At 35.9% G+C, this 21,203-nt stretch overlaps 1 protein-coding gene across 1 annotated transcript in view; it reads left to right on the top strand.

Moving 5' to 3' along the window:
- The window catches only part of LOC121327511 (unconventional myosin-XVI-like), a 153,819-nt gene that overhangs the window by 80,564 nt on the left and 52,052 nt on the right, over nucleotides 1–21,203 (top strand). Inside the window, exons 18-23 of the mRNA XM_041271581.1 lie at nucleotides 2,636–2,753; nucleotides 4,026–4,097; nucleotides 6,237–6,378; nucleotides 11,017–11,089; nucleotides 17,676–17,828; nucleotides 19,109–19,309. Coding sequence (XP_041127515.1) covers nucleotides 2,636–2,753; nucleotides 4,026–4,097; nucleotides 6,237–6,378; nucleotides 11,017–11,089; nucleotides 17,676–17,828; nucleotides 19,109–19,309 — 759 coding nt within the window. The remainder of the gene's footprint in view (nucleotides 1–2,635; nucleotides 2,754–4,025; nucleotides 4,098–6,236; nucleotides 6,379–11,016; nucleotides 11,090–17,675; nucleotides 17,829–19,108; nucleotides 19,310–21,203) is intronic.

Here is a 21,203-nt window from a genome sequence, read left to right as displayed (position 1 = left end):
TTCATGCTTTCTGTTTCTATACAAGCTTGCTATTTATGTCTTTGGAGTACATTGTTATCCTTCCTTCTCCCTGGTGTTGCAGTAGACAGGTGCTGTAATCAATATATATCTCTCTGTGTTTCGGAACTCTGGCACTGTGGGTATGTGAAGGTGAACTGCGTTGACCATTTCAAAGAAAAATGAAATGACTTTGAAGCAAATCATATGTAAGAGTATGTTTTAGAGTCCACAGCAGGAGGTGATAGTAGGGAGGGTTGCATAGTCGCCAAAGTCCTGGAATTGATGCTGTAAATTCTTTCAAAAAAGGTTAAAAAAGACAAATGTTTTCCAGACAATTTCATGTACGATGTCGTATGTCTATACCTTGGCACAAGCTGTCTGGCCTCAGCACTGCCTTGGCAGATCCAATAGGTTTCCCCTTTCAGAGAACACTGACTGTCCTTCTCTGGGCTGGGCCAGTGACCAAAACATCAACACCATCTTTTTCCTGTTTTAGAAGGCAGCTAGTGACCATTCCATCAGCACGACACTAATACGGTCATGTCAGTCATTTCCACTATTAGAGGGCATAAATATATGGGACTGTGGCAGAGCAAAGCTCTGCCCTTTTTAAATTGTCAGGGATGGGGTTAATTTCCCCTACCTGCCTGGGTTTATTATGTTCAGGTGGCTGGGGTTGATTAGGTTAATTAACGATCAATCAGCGACCAGCCACCTGACATAAAAGGAGGCCTCTGCTTCTCATTTGGGAGGAGGGAGCTGAGGAAGCAGGTTTGTGGTTTTTGGTGTGTGATTTTTGAATTTTGATAAATCCAGTGAAGGCATTGCCCAGCCTGGAAATTGTTATTTTTGTTAGTTTTGCTTTTTTTCTTTCTTTTTGTGTTTAAATCGCTTTGTTTTGGCCCTTGTGCCCTTTTATTTTTGTGAATTTATAATAAAATAATTATTTTTTTGAACTACAGACTGTCTCTGGGCCTCTATCCACTCGTCAGCCTGCCACAGGGACCTTGAATGAGATTAGGATCAAATAACATTGTGTAACAATATATATATTTTTTTGTTCCTGGGTAGTAAATGTTATTTCCTAATTGCTTATGCCTCAAAAGTATAGAAAATGGCTATTTTTCCCCACAAACTTTGCTTTTGTGACCAGGACAGTGATTTTTCAAAATATCACTATTTCCAATGGGAAAACAGGCAATTGTGTGTGTCTTCGTTCACATAAAGTCAGAAAAAAACAACATATGAATCCAAATTAACATGTATTTATACTAAAGTAATACAAAAATGACTACAAAAGATTTAGAAGTGAGTAGTTTTTCGAGATTTACGATTATACTGTAAATACTTGTCAAAAATGTCAACTTCGTTGTCTGCTGACGGAGTTCCTCTGACCCATAACTAGGTAATTGATAGTAATTTTGTATTAGGTCTCGTACAAGTTAATATGCACACATGAACCTGTTTCTTATGGTAAAGGACAGGTACTTCCATGTGAGCAGTTTGAGCAGTGAACATTTGTTTATTATTTATTTATTTATTTATTTTTGCGAATGAGACAGCAATAATGGTAATTACATGTTATGAAATACCAGTATTTTACAATCAGCATTTTGATTGCAACTTGGTAGTTTTCATTGCTACCTTGTTACCTAGTTTATATACCTACATTGCATGGTACATTCATCAAACAAAGAAAGCAAAGAAGTCACTGTATTTAGTCAGCATGGTGTTGCAATAACATTTCTGGTCAGGAGTCTGTTTTCCTGCTTGGATGTCTGAACACTCTTCCTTAAGATGCTGTTAGTAAACCTCCATCCCAGTTAGCAGATGGTTAACTTTACTTGTTTGGTGGGTACTGTGGAGTTCTATAGAAAGGAGTTCTATACAGTAATGAACTGGTCTGGTCTGTTGTCACAGGATACCTTGTGCTTTTAACTTGAGTTTTGCAAAGACTAGGCTATACTTGACCATGGCATAAATATATATATATATATATATATATATATATATATATATATATATATATATAGATAGAGAGAGAGAGAGAGAGCGAGAGAGAGAGAGAGAGAGAGAGAGTCGTATCACTACTTTCTATGCCTTCATAATGTAAACTCATTGCTTAAAATAAATCATTTTGAAACTGACAAAAACATGTGAAATCTTGAGTAAACCATCTTAAAATATAGATTGTGAACTACTATAACACCAATTCAGTTTAAAGAATAAGTTACAAATGCAATTTATTTCAAGTAAAGATTGGTGCCACGAGGAAGTATTTATTTTTTAGAAATAAATACAGTGGAACTGTGTAAAAATATACGTTTAGACATTGGTGTCTAGATTTCCTTGCTGGCTGCAGCCAGTCACAGTCAATAACTGGTCTGGGTCCGTGAATGTAAAATATATTATTGGTACTGCAGTGCTATTAATAGTACTGTCAGTTAAGGTCTTTTTTAACTGAAAGCCATCCCTGCTGTGCCAAGCATGCCTTGTGTGAGTGCAAGATGATTTTTTATCTCTTTCATTAAACATGGATTTGAATATCATTAACTGATTGGTCCCTTCAAATTAAAATGTACGCCATTTGCATATTCACTGATTCCTGTTTTTTTTTTTTATTGTAATGTTTCAGGAGGTGGACAATTTGTTTGTGATCCTGTCTGCAATTTTACACCTTGGGGACATTCGGTTCACTGCATTAACAGACGCTGAGACAGCGTTTGTGTCAGACCTGCAGTTGCTAGAACAAGGTCAGTGACATGTGACCTTCTGGCTCTTTCACTACATGATTTTCCTGCAGGGGGAGCACTTCAAGCCACAAGCCACAAGCTACAAGAATACTATTCAATGAATAGAATCTTTCCTAAAAACAACATCTTTGTGTAAGCTGATAATAGCGTTTAACTATTTTTGTATGACAGTAGTTACTGATTATATGGCAAAAATCTAATTACAGATAGTCACTATTTAATATCATTGCTTCATTTGAGGCAGAGATAATATGACCACAAAGGTTGCACCCAAATACTTCAACCCCCCACTTCCAGTCAAACTTAATTCCCCTCCCACTCTCAGCCATGATTAAATTATGTTTAAACAAGTGTTTTTCTTTAAGTTGTGTTGTTTGTTTTTGTTATTGCACTAAATTAACAAGATGTGGGGTAATTATTGCTTCTTTCTGCTATTTTTGATGACTGACTGTACTACCGAACACCATACTCTTATTCTGACAAAACCTTTTCTGGGAAAGGCATATATTCATCTTGCACTGATATCATGCCTCATGCCATTAGAGAAGCTTAACCTTTACCTCCTAGCATTCCTTAAATATAATATTGTTCTGTTCCCCCTGGCAATCCTCTGACATTTCCAGGAACCTCAATTCCCATTTCTAAAGTGAGCTGCTGTACATGGTGTACATACAATATTTTATTTAAAGAGATTCTTTATATTAACTATATTTTCCTTTATTGTTATTTGCCATTTATACTAACTAGGCAAAACTAATATGCTTTACCGCCTGATTGTCTCATAATTAGGTCTTTAAAAAAAAAAGCTGGAATAATTAGTAAGCGTGACAAATAACGATCTGTTAAATAAACAGCAATGAAAAATAATAAAGAACACAAATATTAGGATATTAAACAGGTAGGAAGTTAAAAATTTGATAAATGTAGATGATGTATATCTTGTTTGAGCTGTTTTTTTTTTTATCTCTTCTGTTATCTTATTATGTTTTTACTTTTACAATGTACTGTACGTGCAGAATCAATTTCATTACGATCAGCGTCACCAACCAAACTTAAAAACTAATGCAGTGTGTCAGTGTACTGAGACCAGTTCTGAAGGCAAGGTCATAGAATTGTCTGGAAGTTGTTCACACATTCAAAGAATTTCTTAGAGAAGTTCTCAAGTGCTACACTTCAAAGCTCTTTCGTTAAGGGTAGATTGAATACTTGTTACAGTGTATGAGCTGTGGTGAAGTAGCAATGATAATCTAATGTGAAGTTTGTTCTCTTCAGTGGCTGGCATGCTGAAAATTTCAACTGATGAACTTGGATCAGCCTTAACATCTGATGTACAGTACTTCAAAGGTAAATATTGTTGCAGCTAACATAATCATTATATACATCTTACCTATTATGCACTTCCATTAGCTACGCAGGTCTTGAAAGGAAGCATGTGTTATAGTAAACATTTCAAATACTATGTTAAAGTAAGTTTTCTGTTTCAAGGTCAATATATGTTACTGGCTCAATGGAGAAGCATTGATTAGGGCAGGGGAAGCTGTTAGTTATAGAAAAGTAGGTATTATAAGGATAGGGGCTTGAAGTTGCCAGGTGAGATGACTAAGAAAGGGCAACACTAACTAAAAGGTTTATTTTACCTGCAGTAAAAAGACTTGTTGCTATAAAATCTGTTTCTTTCAACTGCACCATTGAGACCTGTATAGTGAATGGTTGTGCACAACGATTTATGAAACTATTTTGCTTTGTCATACAACCAAAATTGATATTATAAGATTACAAGTTTGAGTACCCACATACACAGATCCCTGTGTGCACCTTTGAGTTAACAGAAGGAACAATAACTGCTAAAATCAAACACACAACACTTCTGAGCGGCGTCGTTGTGGGGTTGTTTACGGACAGGGCATGGGAGAGCTGGCACTTGTGCAGCCCTGTATCTGGTGCCAGCTGGGCCTGAATAGACGAGCAATAAGACAATGGGACAGTCTGTAACACTTCAAACTGGATTTCTACATGTGCTCTGTCGAGCCAGAGAATTACTGTCCACTGGGAAGAGCTGCAGTACATGCTGATGCTCAGTGCCGTGACTTTCACCTGAACAGAGAACAGCTACTTTTAGTTTGGTATGTTTTCTAGTTAAAATAATCGACCAAGGGAAGTCATAGATATTTCTGCCACATTGTTTCCAATCTGGAATTGAAGGAATATTGACTGTCCTCTGATACAGATACTTGCCATGACACTGTAGTAACACAATAGGAACCTTGACAGCTTAACCTGGAACCATGTCTGCTTTACTGGGAAAAACCAGTTTGTTTAGTCCAAGTTCATGTCCTATTTTTTATGTGTAACAGTGTGTTTAAAGAGTAAGTAGCTTAAAATGACATTGTCTTTTATTTGTGTATGTATTTATTTTTGTATTTATTTATTTTGTTCCTTTAGCTTTAAATTCAGAAAGGAGACACCCACCAAAGATTGATTTGACTGAATCTTTATTGTGTTCTGACAGAAGGCTCAAGAGACATAACATATTTTTTGGCCTATAGCCTTATCCATTGAACTCTGAGTTGTCCATGTGCTGACTGACTGAGATGAATGATTATTGCTTGACAATGCTATTGCCATCGAGCAGGACGTGGCACTATGGCCATGTTCTACTGCCCCATGTACTGGCTGATTGTGATGAAATGGTTATTGATTAATGATAGCCATGCCAGTGACAGGACCATGACATTGTTATGAAATGATTATTAGCAGTTATGGTCAGCAGCAGGCAGGAGGCACCCACCACTCCCATTGTGAGCTGGCTGAACTGTGATGTATGAGAATGACAGCTATAACCAGCGGCAGGGCAAGTGCCCTTTCGGCAATGTTACCCCACCCATGAACTGGCTGAACAGTAATGTATGGGTAGGCAACAAGAGGCACCCTGGGACAAGGCACACTGCAAGGTGGAGGCAGAGGGGGAGGACCAAACAAAGAAACGACAAGGAGGCACGGGCCAAGGGCTCTTTATAGGATATCCTGATTGTGTATGTGATTAGGGGTGGATCCACCTGTCAGAAACACAATATAGTTTCCATGATGTTTGCACTCAGTTCGAATGGTTCTTATTATTAAAATGCCTTGACTCTGACTTCTGGAGTCTCTAGTTGCCTGCTATAAACAAATGTAATGTTGGCTAGATCAGCCAAAGTATTTTTATATTAGTATATAAAGTAAGCACCAGCTGATCTAGTCAGGTAAAGGGACAGTAAAACTACTAAGAAAATGACATTAAGATTCTTCCTCATTCATATTATGTTTTTTACACATGTCCGTGTAAATCCTACACCTTGCTAGATTTATTGTATCAATATACTTGAGTCTTACGTTTAACATTACAATGTACAATTCGATTATTAATTTTTTACATTTTTAAATCAGTTCACTGTCACAAAAATGTGGCATTCTGGTTTTCTGTATGTGTCTTTGTACTCCCAGGGGATGTTATAATGAGAAGACACACAGCTGAAGTGGCAAATCATTACCGGGATCTCCTAGCAAAGTCACTGTATAATCGTCTCTTCAGCTTTTTAGTGAACAGCATCAACTACTACCTCCAGAGTCAGGACGACAGCAACGGGTAAGAGAGCATTATCAAGGATAAATGGATTCATAGAGCAATTGCTGATATCTGCATGGACCTCAGGAAAATAAGCTGATAACTGTGTTGTAAAAATCATTTTAAAGAGACTGCATGTAAGTGTGAGTAAAATGACTGAAATTGCTGGGGCACACAGTCATTTGAATTGTTTTCAGAAATGTAAAATAATCCAAGTTGTTTTAATACTGGATAAAGCTGCTAGAAATAACAAATGATACAGTTGTTTATTGGATGAATATACACATATTACTTTCTGCTACCTGAAAGAAAAACCGCCCTATGCTACAGTTAATGGATTCTATTCAATAGATTTAGACACCGAAGCTATTTAGCTGTCATTATAATAGGCCTATTTATGTATGAAAATCAACCATGTATTTGTGTATTTGTGAATTTTTGTCTGTTAAAAAAAAAAAAAAAAGTGAAACACCAGAATGGTTCCTTATGACAGGATAGTGTGAGAATGAGACTCAGTCAGAAAGCTGCAGGGAAAGCGCTGGTTGCACACTTTGATTTACAAACACAAATAACCAAGAATAAATAAACACAGTACAGGGGCCAAAATAAAAGGTTAAACAAAACACAAATGCTTGCTTTCAAAAGATTACTTCCTCTTGTCCAAGCTGCTCAGTGCCTTCAGAGACATTGTCATTTCCTCCCTGTCCAAAATCCTTCAACAAACAAAGAGTGTTTCCTCCCTTTAAATACATGTGGCCATTCCCCAATTCACACTCAATTACCTAGTTAGGGAATTTTTACCTATGGTTGTTGGCAGAGATGGATTTAACCCCATCCCTGCCAAACTTACATTCCCAAATATCACTCTTTCCATGCATCCGCTCTGCCACAGTACCCATTTGAATCACTTAAAATTACTTTAAAGATGGTGCTGTTCAGAAAATAAAGTACAGAGTATTGTATGCAGAACCAAATACCAGTGAGCCATTAGATCTAGTATTCAAGGTGTAAGAAGTAATAGCCGATCAAGTTTAGAAAGGAAAATAATCGGTCTATCTTCACCCGACTGACCTATCTGTTAACCTTAAGTCTGGTGCAATGCATAACACGATCACTGCACTTATTTGTTTCAACCACAGTATTTGTTGGTAGCCATTAACACAAATGTGCTAATTAAAAGAAATAGACTATGAGTTAATGTTTGAAATGAATAAATTGCAGCTGATCTATTTTGTTTATCTTTATTATATTTGCTTCTGTATTCTCATCGATCTCTAGATCTAATTGTTTGATGCGGGAGACTCCTTCTGATATATTGACTTACTTAACAAGTAGAGGTCTAGGTGGCATTTTGTCAATGTAAAACTTAATGTTCTAAATTGCAATCAGAAAGCTTCAAATAAATGCATAAACCCGGTTGTTTGTTGGTTTAATATATTTTTAAAGCAAGGTTCAAATCAATACATCAATAACAATCATGTAATCTTTCATTGGTATAGTGTATACACTGTAACTGAATTAATACCCATGGTACTGAATGAGAAATAATTACTTGGTATAAAACACATCTTAATATTCCATTTAGTACAGACCCCTTCCATGCTTTTCTCATGGCTGCTGTAGTCAGTTTAGGAAATAATAACATACAGACTAATGTACTACATATATATACACAGTGACTCTGCTTGAGTGCCTGAAAAAGCTGGGAATGAAATAACTGAGGGTCTGCATTACATCTATTGCAGAGTGTTTATCACACCATGTTATGGCAGATGTCTAAACAGGGTTTTCAACAAGAGGAGACTATACTGTACAAACAGGCTCTGTAACAGTCTGTCTTCTTTTCTCTTTTTTTCAGCTAAAATGTCTACAGTTTTCACAAGAAAAAAAGAAACTTCTTAGAAACTTCAAATCAACATTTAGGACAAACATAAATAACCATTGGTTTGTTATGAATGTCAGTGAGAGGTATCTGACTTCTTGGCAATAAGAGATAATGTAAATCACAAGCAGTCAATGCAGATAGTAGTTATGACGCACTGTAAACTTGTTAAAGAGATTTCATTAGTTACTCCATGAATGATAATAGCTTTATGAGTCAAATAAACACAGCACTATGTTCTGTTTCATAGAACCAGTAAAATACATGGAAAAGAAAGTACATACACATCTGAATTAAACAGCTAATTTTGGAAAATCTAAAGTTGGAAACACAGTATAATTTGAAACAGTCACCATCGTCATTCTGTGTTTCGGTTTGAATAAATGCAGAATAGATTATTAGATTGCAAAGCGAGATCCTTTTTTTAAAAAAAAAGGGCACTCTGTTCCATTGAATAAAAAACAAGTTATTCAATGCTAGAACTCTCAAGAGAGAGCCTTTAAAACATGTACGATGAAAGTTCAGTATTTATCATTAAGTTTTTGAACTGGTTACTCCCATGCTCTTATGTGCAGGATATGCTATGGTTAGGCACCATCTGTTTTGGTTTGCCATGTTCAGAGACACGTTCTCTTTGTTACACTAATAACACATTTGTGTGCACCTGTGTTTCTATCTGTGACCCCGGAGATGCAATTAAGTTTGATGGGATGTTAAAGTCCAGTCTTTGATAGTCCAGTTCTGACAAACCTTTTTGATCTCGGTCAGCCTTAGTCACCTCCCGGATGGTGTATCATTTTCTGTGATTCCTTTAGATGATAATATTATCTGTCCATCTAGTAAGACTTGTGCTGTCATAATCATTTTGTACCACTTTTTTTTTTTTTTGACAGCCGTTGTAGTTAAATCTTAGAAATATCAAAATTAGAACCACTGTTTGAACTTGCATAGCATCAATACTAAATTAATATAAATCCATGTTTACTGGCCTAATGTGTAATCACCCTTAAGATCCATCCAGTTCAAGGTCTATTTACAGGCTTCTCCTTAGATAAGACCAGCTGGTGAATCATTGACTTGTTCAACCCTAGTCAACCATGGGGGTTCCTGAAGGTTCCCAGAGTACACATTAAAGCCTTTAGAGCTATATATTTCTCTCACTATACACAAGGACTCTGGGACTACTTGCTAAACTCTAGTACATTGAAATCTAAGCGCGTTTGTTCAGTCTTGCTTATACAATCTTGAAGTGCCTCGCGATGAATGCACATGAAGAGTGCTCCAGTAAAGTTGTATTGTAATCACTGTAATACACTGTATTCTTTACTATCAAAAAGATAAATGTTTAGCAAGGACTATTCTGTTACAAAAAAGATTACTTTTCTTAAATGAATATTAATTCTACAGCCTCCCACATTGAAATAACATATTAAAGCATTCTTTCCTTAATGTGAGATTCTGAGCAGAACGTTTAAAAGCAAGGAAATGCATCTACTATCTTATACCTAGGGCTTCTGATTTTCGGGCTTCTGAAACCCAATAAAATACATCCGATACAAAAAAATGAAATTGGCGGATAGTCAATAAACACCGGAAAACAGTGGAAAAACACTGGAAAAAAAATAAAACCTACTACAATAATAATAATAAATACATTTCCCAGTGCTGCTGGGCAATGTTCCGCCTTCCTGACTTGTTTCTATCATTGATTCGTTCTGAATACTTTAAACCCACCCCAACTACTGAGTGACAGCACATTCCTACATTTCTATTGGAGACTCCACTTGCGAGATTTAAAATGAGATTACAATCAGGATAGAGGCTTGTTAGCAGAATTTAAAGCTGTATTACAGTTAAGATACAGAGGCTTTAAAACAGAATTGTGGCAAAATGTACAAAAATGCCTACACACAAAAACCCCAGAAGAATGCGCCGTGACCATAGATTGTGGAAAACAGCAAAGGAAAAAAGGTACAGATACTGTCAAGTTACTATACATATTTTGACACACACAAAAAAAAATACTCAAGTATGTTGGAAAGTAACCGAAACTACAAATTTCATACAGTATATCAAAACAGAAAGCCCCGAGAAACAACGATTTACATAAAACTCTACAATGGATAAAAGCAACGAAAAATACAATTAATAAAACCCGAAAAACAGAAGCTCTTTATACCCCTTATAAAAGTAGGCCCAGCAAAACCATAAATGGAAAAGAAAATACAAACATCTGCCGATGTGTCACAAGAGTGTAGCTTGTTATGCTCAGGGTTTTTTACATGAGGAGTCAAGAATAGTCAGTCACAGATATTCAAAGTGAAATTACTCATTGCCTTGTTCGCCATGGTGGTGTATCAATATATAGTAAAAGAGGCCATGGTGTTTCGGTTAACAATCAGAGGTTTGAGCTTTTTTTGTTCAATAACAAGCAGTGGTTAATTACACTTGAGAAACTAATTGCAAGTGTTGTAGACATTGCGTTTGTCATGAACATACAAACAGTGTGAAGGCAGTGGAAACAGTGCAAAGTGGGTTTATGTACTTAAATGACTTCAACAGAACAGGATCACCAAGTAAAACAAACACTTTAAAATGCTACATTTGAAGATATGTAACAATGCAAAAAGTAAAGAAGTCATTTTTTTTGCATTAAACACTGTCATTCTAATAAATAAAATGCTGTCACAGCACGCACACTGTCAATGGATACAAGGCACTCTTTGTTAAAAACATGCTTTCATTGCCACTCATCTCTTCTTTCTATGGTGTTACAGAGACCCCGCTCTTGAAATTGGAATATTGGACATCTTTGGGTTTGAAGAGTTTCAGAAGAATAGTTTTGAGCAGGTACATATTTAAAACCTTGCTTACTTTTCAGTATTTTATTCGGTGCCACGTCGACAGTAGACATGTCAGTAAATGACTTTCTTTTAGTACTTCATAACAAGTAAAGTGCATTCAAATATAGTGATTGTGTTTAAGATACATTGAACAACATTTCATATGTAAGTATTTTTAATTAAAACAAATTCATTGCTGAATACAGGCAAGTTCATACATATTGAGTACTAGAGTGCAGGATGCACCCTATAGCTTGGAGATCGCCGGTTCGAGTCCAAGCTATGTCACTGCCGACCTTGGACAGGAGTTCCCTAGGGGGCGGCGCACAATAGGTCAAGCACTGCCCGGGTGGGGCAGGGGTTAGGTCGGCTGGGGAGTACTTGGCTCACTGCACATCAGCGACCCCTGTGGCTGGTCAGGCACCTGCAGGCCGGCCTGTACACAATTCAGAACTGCATGGTCCTTCAATGCTGTAAGTTCTGGATATGGCTGCATGGTGAGCTTGCAGAGTGAAAAAAAGTGGGCTGCTGACGGCACTTGTTTCAGAGGATGCGAGTGCTCATCTTCATCTCTCCCGAGTTAGTTCAGGGGTTGCAGCAGTTGGCCAGGTTGAATAATAATTGGACATTCTAAAATTTGGAGAAAATTTGAAAATGAATAAAAATAATTGTTAAAAAAAAAAAAAAAAAAACTAATGACAGTAAACAGAAACAGCTGCAGTTATGATATCATAGTGGTGCTGTACCACAGCACCCTACTGAACATAACATTCATGGCAGCATATGGAACTACTTCCCTGTCTCATCTCCTATATAGATACAAGTGATAAAATAGCTCCATTGTTTTACACAACCATATTGGAGCTGTTTATCTTCAATTACATACAAGCACACAGTCTTCAATTGTTAGCTCCTCTTGGCACAGACCCCATAATACTGTTGTTCAATGGAGCGCTGCTAAATAGCTGACTAATTACGTAGTATTTATTTTAATTTGCAATATCTACATCGAAGGTGCACATTTTGCAATACATATAATAACATATGGTTTTAAATCGTGCAATTGTTGCTTAATTTTGCAATTTAGTACTTTACAAAAAAGTCCATCCTCCCCTACTTGGTCCAGATTATACTTTGGTATACACAGCATATAGCACCCTTGAAAAAGTGTTGGACCACAAAATACACATTTAGCATTTTGTGGGGCCACCTTTCCCATGGATGCAGAGTATCTTGAGAGGAATTTCCCCCTTTTTTAAACCAGTGTACCAGTTATTGGGTATATTATTGAATATGTGGTGTTGGCGCTCCAACTCTTTCCTCTGATCTGAGCTCTGAGCTGGCCACATTAAGATGGATATATGATTGTCAATTAGCCACTCTTACAGTGTGACAGGGAGCGTTGTGCTGAAAAAGTCCCTTGGGAGTTCAATATTCTATCCAAAGGGATAACCTGGCCCTTTCTATGTCAACAGAAATACGCCCACATGAGCCCTCTTGTACGTTTCATAGTTGACAGTAGACATGATGGATCATAAGATCCAAGCTAAACCTTGGTTAGCTCACCGGTTTCCCTATTGCTCTTCCCACTAATATGGCACCTGAATATCATTTGAATTCAGACAGCTCTTTCGAGACATGGCTTCACACTGGCTTGTATGAACCAACTACCATCTGTAAATTGCAAATCAGCAAAAAACATCTCTTTTTCCGGGTCACACTGTACATGTTGTGCTCTACTGCAAGTTGCTATTTGCAAACTACGGCTGGGAAGGTATGGCAGGAACACCATAATATAAGCAGTAGTCACTGAGGGTCAAATCCAGGCCGGGAAGCTAACGTGTTGAACGCTGCAATAAAAATGCCAGGCTCCATCAGCATTGTGGACACAGCTCATCTGACGCAATTACATACTGTACCTGCTTCAACAAAGCTAATACTTGAGTACACAGCTGAGTACATCCAGACTTTAGGAGCTTCAGTGCCATGCCTGCAAGCATGGACATTCTCGACTGTCCCCCAGAGGTGGAACGACATCTGAGAGAAACCATCCAGTATTCATCTTATTGCAGTGTTGTAAACAGCATGCTGATGAATTTCATCTTTCAACTATTGTTGTCTTTTTTTTTTTTGGTCCCTACTGTATGAAGTGGTGGGATGGTATTTTGTCATCTTTAACATAATAAAAGAAACTGAGGACCCTATAAAAAAAGCAAGGCTTTATTGGCAAAGCAAACAGACACATCAATAGTTACTACTTCACTCTGCTAGTTACTGGAGAGAGTCCATTACATGCATGTTAACCTTTGAGAACAGCAGTATACTTTTAGAAGGGTCCTTCCCTGACTTGGGGCTGTTACTGCTAGTTTCCTGATGTTCGTAGGTACTTTTTTTTGGAAAATATGAGTCTACCAAGCATATAATTTGATGTTAAAGTGATATGTTAATTTGCCATAAATTGCATTTCAATTTTTTACAGAAAACAAAAACTAATCCTCTGCATCTGCGAAGCTTTGAAGTGGAATTTACAGCTGTTTATAGTTGCATAAAAACAACAAAGGAATATTTGTGGTCTGCTTTTATAGCCATCTGTCATACTTGTGGAGTGATCTATGCATTTTCAATTTCTCTTAGAGCTTTGATAGTTGTTAAGAGAGGGTTAAAGCTATATGAGACTGCCAAGATAGGACCGCTTACATTATTGCTTTAATAAAATGTCCAAACTCGTATATGCATTTATTTTTAGTGGATGTTCCAATTTACTATTGTGTATATGTATATAATAATATCTTAATTTTTATATAGCACCTTTCATAATGGACCACTATGCACTTTACAGAGGTAGGCTGTGAACTGTGCATTATATGTGCATTTATCATCACAAGGAGGTTAAGTGACTTGCTCAGGATCACACAGTGAGTCAATCAGTTGCAGAGGTGGGATTTAAACTGGTGACCTTCTGGTTTCAAGCGGACTTTAACCACTGGACCATGCTACCTCTATATATATATATATATATATATATATATATATATATATATATATATATATATATATATATATATAATATATATATATATATATATATATAAATATAAATATATATACTATTAACACCTGTAGGAAAGGAACCATTTAACGATTACACATAATTCAGAGTTGGGAATTTATTTTCTGTTCATGAAGAAAGAAATAACAGAAATGATCTTCAAAGAACTTCATAATCCTGTTCCCAGTCTGCCTTATTGAGAACTTGCATAATTCTTGTTGTTTCATGAACACCCTTCATTCCAAGTGCCATTAACTTAATGACAGCATGGCAATACATTGTGTAAGCTTACTGTCCTAATGGGACACAAGAGAGACATCCGTAAAGAATGAGTACATTATCATCATCATTGTAAAAAGCCAACATTCTCAAGACTGCTTTATGGAAGGTTTCATTCGAAGTACTCTAGCTATTGACATGCCAAATCAAACTGCTGAACTGAACCCCTGGGCCTATAAAAAGGTGTAGGGCTTGAACACGCTGGAATAGTACAGCATGATCTCTATCAAACTGCTACACTGCTGTTGGAACGCAAGAAGACCGCCGCACCAAGAACAAGCATTTTTATAGCTGCTTCCTTCCACACCATTTTACACCAGAGATTGATATTAGTTTTCATGTAAGATATTTAGAAAATCCACTTTGCATAATGATAGAGAAAGAATAGTAGTGTATTCACAACACCTTGCATGTTAAACCTTATACAGTGCCTATCCTGAACATTACATTGTTTTATTGATACTGAACTACCCACATAATTATGTAATTCCTTTCTGACTATTGGATTATCCGAGATTTCCCATTGAGACATACTTTGTCGAAGACATTCTGCACTATAGCATTCAGTATAGAACCTACAACCACCATGTTATTTTCTATAACATGTACAGTAACTTCACAGCAATATCCCGGAGTACTTCAATACTGTTACCTAATGTAAAGTACACACCCAGGGACTCTCTGTCCTGCTCACTGAGATAGTGTTACCGTGGGAGATGTGTTGTTGCTGCTGGAATAGCATTAAAAGGTCAAGGATTTTGTTTATTTTTATTTTATTTCATTCTTGTCAAACATGAAAAATCATGGCTATTATGGTGGTAACATATATACATTTAAAATGTGCCTTTTTCTTTTCCTTAGTTAGACAAACACAGTACATGGCAGAACTAATGAGAAACTTCTATACTAAGGAGAAAAAAAAAACATAAATAACATGCACATTTGAAGTTGTTCAATTTGAAACAAAACAGTATCTTTGTAGAAATGCATTATGAAAATTAATGTTATAATACAAAATACCTTAAGGTGATGGCATTATACATGCGAGGTAGTGAAAGAGAGCATGCTTCCTAATTACCAGAATTAGAGGCATTTGCAGCAATAAATGAGCTTCATTATAAACCCTTTGTTCAGTGATTATCAGGTTAGTTGATGCATCGTCTATTTGTCCTGTCTGCACAAAAGCTTCAGGTGAACCAGACAATGTAGATTCTTGTTAGCACTGGAGTTACAGCAAGGGGAGCACACTTTGTCTATTTTAAATGTCAGCTATTAGCTATGAAACCATCATCATGCTCTTACCCTGAGGCAACAAACCCCACAGTATAGTGAATACAGATTACTCTTGCATAGCTGTCTTCATGCCATTGCATTCAGGGGACTTCACAATAAAGTAGAAAAGCAAAAAGTAGCTTATAACGTTTAAATCGTCTGGATTTACTGCTATCGCTATGAAGTGAATTTCCCCAGCCCTTGCTTTTAGCTACCTTTTAGAATCAGAATTCTGGGATCTCAGAGCACACCTGTAAAGATGGGGGATCTGTGGGTCTTGGAGATATTGTAAAAAGGCCTTATAAAATAAGGATAACAAAACATAAACAAGCCACAGGCATAGACCATTCTGAACACAATATTATCTAAGTGCCCATTCCATGTAATCCACTACCTTAAGGCAGGATAGTAATAATTATTATGGAAATAGTTTGCTTCTAAAATCTCCAAGGCAAAGAATTAATAAAGAGTACAGTATATTGCTTATTAATGACTAGAAGTTCAGTTTTCTAATATAACTGAACAGAAAATAATCACCATAAAGCATATTAAAAAAAAAACAAACAGGAAAAGCACTTCAGTTTTTGGTAGGATTTTCCAAAAAAAAAATGTTTCCTCAATATTAGGGGTGTGCCAATAAATATATTAAACATACCTGTTTAAGGTTCCTTGCCCAGGACTACAATCCCACAATTCACTGCAATTTTGAGAAAATTAAGGGGAAAAAATATATAAAAATGATGCCATATCAAAACGATAAAAGAAAGGTAAGAAAAAAATAATTGCTTATATAATATAAACAAGTTTTAGTTAGTTTGATCATGGCAGGTTTTCTTTTAAAATAACACTGTCAGGTTATTTTTAATTGACACTGAATAATTGTGTAAACGAGGTAAGCCGAGGTACCACATTGTTTTGTGTTGAGTAATTAACATGTTTTATTCCGTTTAATTAATACCTTAACAACTTCAAATTTCAGCACAAATCAACATATCTGCTGTCTTATTATGTATCACAACAATAAAGACTTCAAAGCTAATGTGTACTGAAAGTTTAAAAATGCTTTTAAAACATGTACCACCCACGATAGGTTGGTTATATAAGGCCAGTCTTATATGTGGGTTTTAAAAGATCCTCATGTTGCTACTTTGGGGGTGAAATAAATATCCCATAAGATCTCCTTGGACTTCATGATCAAAGAAATAGCATGTGAGATTATTCAACTCCCTCTTACTTGAAACACCATGAGTTCATTTCATATTTATAAAGTTGGAACAGATGTTCACATAATAGTATACAAAGTAGGAACAGACTTCGTAAACAACTATCACAATATGATGCTAATAAAAAAAAAATGTTTTAATGTTGGTCTCTCCTATCTTTTATTGCCATTTTGATTTGGAATGTGAAACATACTTATAGGTTATCTTGTCACTACACAAAATACATTGATTCTGATTCTGATTTAGGCCAACGGCTAACTGAATTCCATAAGCAATTAATATTCCCAAGAAGTAACATGGGGTAAACTACTGAATGAGAAAAGTAAAGTGTACTTGTTTCTATAGATTTGTTTACCTCAAAATCTGTGGTGACAAAAATATAAATTTGATGAATCGCTGTTGTTGTTGGTCTTGTTATATTGGTACTCCTTTAACTGTTTGGCACTGTAAATAAAAAAAGTGGTACCATAATTAAAATGTAATTCCAGCCTGTGTCTTGCTTAACAGTAACAAATCCATGTTAAAAAAAAAAAAAAAAAAAAGTTCTATTTTTGTCCTTACAAAAACATATACAAGTATTTTTGGGAGGTTATTTCTATTGGGGCATCCATGGATACACAAGTCATTCAAAATATTAATATTGTATATTTCTAAATACGTTCTATAGCTATCAATTCTGCTTTGTTTTATTTTGCTGTTAAATTTGCAAACTAAAAGACTATTTTGTTTTTAAGGGACTGCACTAAACAGCTTTCATTTGTCTTTACCAGTTGTGTATCAACATGACTAATGAGAAGATTCACCAGTACATTATGGAGGTACTCTTTCAGCAAGAGAAGGCAGAGTGCATGCAGGAGGGGGTCGCTATGGAAACGCTACATTCTCCTGGCAACCAGTCTGCCGTCTTGGATTTTTTCTTTCAGGTACTCATTAAACTGCCTGCTTAGTGGTTGCTAGAAAAATCTCTTTGGTGTGACAGACAATACTAAAAATACAATTTGTTATAGTCTTTGAGCACTGGACTGAGATCAGAGTTACACAATACATGCTTAGTTAAGCTGTCAGTGTGCCTGATGTATTTCATAATAAAGTAGTTCTAGTGTAAACAATGCAGTGGCAGTACTAAAATATAACTGTGGTTAGTTTTAGTACTATTCAAAAGGTCAAACACATTCAGAGTAGGTGAAATATGGTCCTGTCACAAATTTTCATGGCGATTTTCATCATTTAGTCTTCATCAATAAAAGATCTGAATTTGGTCTGCATGAGTTGGATTAAAATATACTCAGCATATTAAAGAACGTCCATACACAGCTATTTTACAATTGGATATACAATTCTCAAGAAAAATGTGTATAATATTTAAAAAAAAAAAAAAAAAACAGACATTGTAACATTTCTGCAGCTTTAAATGACATATTTTTTTATATCTAGCACAACTCAATGACCTCTTTAGGTGAGCATCACTATAATTATTATTATTATTATTATTATTATTATTATTATTATTATTATTTAATTACGAATTAGTCTAGTCTTTTAGCAGATGCTTTTATCCAAAGCAACTTACAAGGACTAGGGGGTAAAATATGAATCAAAACTGCTGCTGCAGAGTCACTTACAATATGACCTCGATTTTATGGATGCAATCTTCATTTTTTGTTGGTTTTATTCAATTTGATAAAATTGAAGTGAAAGCATAAAGTGGTTCTATAATTTATACCAAGGTGCAGCTTCATGCTTTAAAAAGATATATGACAGAAGTGTGTCTCCTGAGAGAAAGGCAAATAGACCCGTATACACGGCACAGCAGTAACGCAGCCTTATTCATTTGCAGCTGTTCACATTGTGTAAAGGCTATTGTGGTACTGCTCCATAACATAACACATACTGGGACAAATTATAACTTTGAGACTTTGTTTTTAGTTTTGGTACGCATACATATTCATACCAGATTTTTTGTTTTTTCAACCAGAAGACCAACCAAAATTATACATTTTTCTGCCTTTCATTCTTGATCATATGTTTACAACAGGCTTAATTTTTGACGTATAGAAACACGCAGTCTGCAGGATATCTTGCCATTTTCTCTGACAACATTGGACATTTGTTGGTGACAATGGGTTTAAAATGAATGTAAAGAAGACAGTGTTTCCTGCTAGATAAAATCAATATGTGTAATACAGCAGCCTTTTCCTTTCAGAAACCTCAGGGCCTGCTATCGGTGCTGGATGAGGAGAGCCAGGCACTTCGACCTGCAGAACAAAACCTGTATAAGAAGCTCCAGTCTCAGCTGGAAACGTCAAATGTGAATGCTGTGTACATGTCTACAAAGGATGGAAATGGCAACCCTGCGCCAAAGGACCAAGCCCCCTCTTTCACTGTCATGCATTATGCAGGCAGGGTAAGTTGACAGAATTTAGCGATTAGTCCAATATGGTCAATTAACAGAAAGGTGCAAAGAGACTTCTCTGCTGAAGTGGATCATATGAATTGATTAAATTAAAGAAAAATCTCCACCATTGTGTGTATTCCACTGTACCCCATGACTTTGGTGAAATTGTTGACAGGATGAGTCTTTTTGAAGACACAGTATAAAATCCATGAATACATCTTGATATTATAGACACATTTCAATAGAGAGAGAGAGAGGTGTGTGAAGGAGGTTAGCCAATAATGATCAGAAAACAAATGCTGAAGATTCAAAATATACTTCAGCACAGAGAAATATGGTGTAAATCAAAGCTAGCCCTACTGGAGAAAATATCAAATTAAAAGAAGGTCTTCAGGGAAGAGATTTATGAACAGCAGCCAAAGGCATCCGCAGGAATAATTATATCCCATAATGGACGCAAATCAGTTCAAACAGAATTGAACAATTTTAACTTCAAAGAAGGAATTGATGAATAAATGTGTCTATTTATGTTTTTGAGCTGGGAAACATCTGGTTTAAAATTGTATATATATATATATATATATATATATATATATATATATATATATATATATATATATATATAGAGAGTTAATCTCATTATTATGTAAATGTATATGAAGCATGCTGCTGTGTTAAATAGCATGAGCATGGCAAGGTGTAAATTCTATTCTATTTTGGTTTATAATACCCAATGGGAGTGACAGTACCTCATTTGGACTTGTAAAGATGTTTGCATGCCAGCAATGCCCTTTCTTTACATAATCACTATTATGCCCTTTAAAGGAGTAGGTCAATTTCTAATGAGTCTTCAAACAGCCTTCAAGGGTGTATATACACATGTCAAGGAAAAAATGATGGAAAAAAACAAAGGGTCTCATTTTAACATTACAGTATTGTAACAACTTGATAAATGTAAAGTTGTCTCCCTGCAAATAACAACATAGAGATCAAAACCCACACCCAGTAACAGACACTGGCCCCAGCTGAGAACTGTGTGCAGTCAAAATCTTGGAAGATGAACAGAACTTGTAAAAATTGCTGGGGTTTTACCTACCAGATATACAATTGTATATTATATACAGTGTATCTGTCCTCCAGGCCAAAAGACAGCCTTATTCGTCCGAGCAGATGCAATTATATATTTCACACTGTCAGTTGTGAAATATTTGAGAGATGATATAATGCTGGCAAAAAAAAGGCATCATAGAATGGCCAAAGGGGAAACAACATGCTTCTGGGTATTAGTGTAAGCATTTTTAGCAATAGTATTAGAATTTGTATTCTTTTGAAAACATTTTAAAGGAAATATTAAAATGGCTTTTCATTTAATAAATATTTGATTTATGTATATACAGTACATAGTATTTTGTGGTTCAGTGTAAGGAAAGAAAAGGGACCTGGCCATTTTGGTATAATGAACATTCAGGTCAGGATTGATTCCTATTATGGTTGTCCGCCATCCACTTCAAATGTTCCCTTGGGGAAAAGGAAGGATCTAAACATATGGTAAAGTGCTCATTAGACACTTCCAAGCTAGCAGTGCACTGCTCGAGCCTTTTAATAAAAGGAAGAGCGGCGGAAGGGTCAGGGATCTAAGAGATTGCTGAAAGATTGATAGACATAAGCACTCAGTTGGCCCTTCCCTTTTCAGTTTGCTTCCTGAGCTCACATATTCAGTACTTTGTAACATGTTTACGGCTAAAGCAATGTTAAGGTATCAATTGAAAAGTTCAGATAAGTTTGACTTAAATGAGCAAATCTATAATATCCATCTTTTTACTTGTGTGAACAACTTTATCACTAGTACCTCTTTCATTATAATACAAAATATTTATGTATGTTTCCTGGTAGTTAATCACTT

The sequence above is a fragment of the Polyodon spathula genome, chromosome 15, assembly GCF_017654505.1.
Source record: "Polyodon spathula isolate WHYD16114869_AA chromosome 15, ASM1765450v1, whole genome shotgun sequence".
NCBI lineage: Eukaryota > Metazoa > Chordata > Actinopteri > Acipenseriformes > Polyodontidae > Polyodon > Polyodon spathula.
The sequence above is the reverse complement of the archived record's forward strand: the minus strand, read 5'-3'. Positions and strand labels throughout refer to the sequence as shown.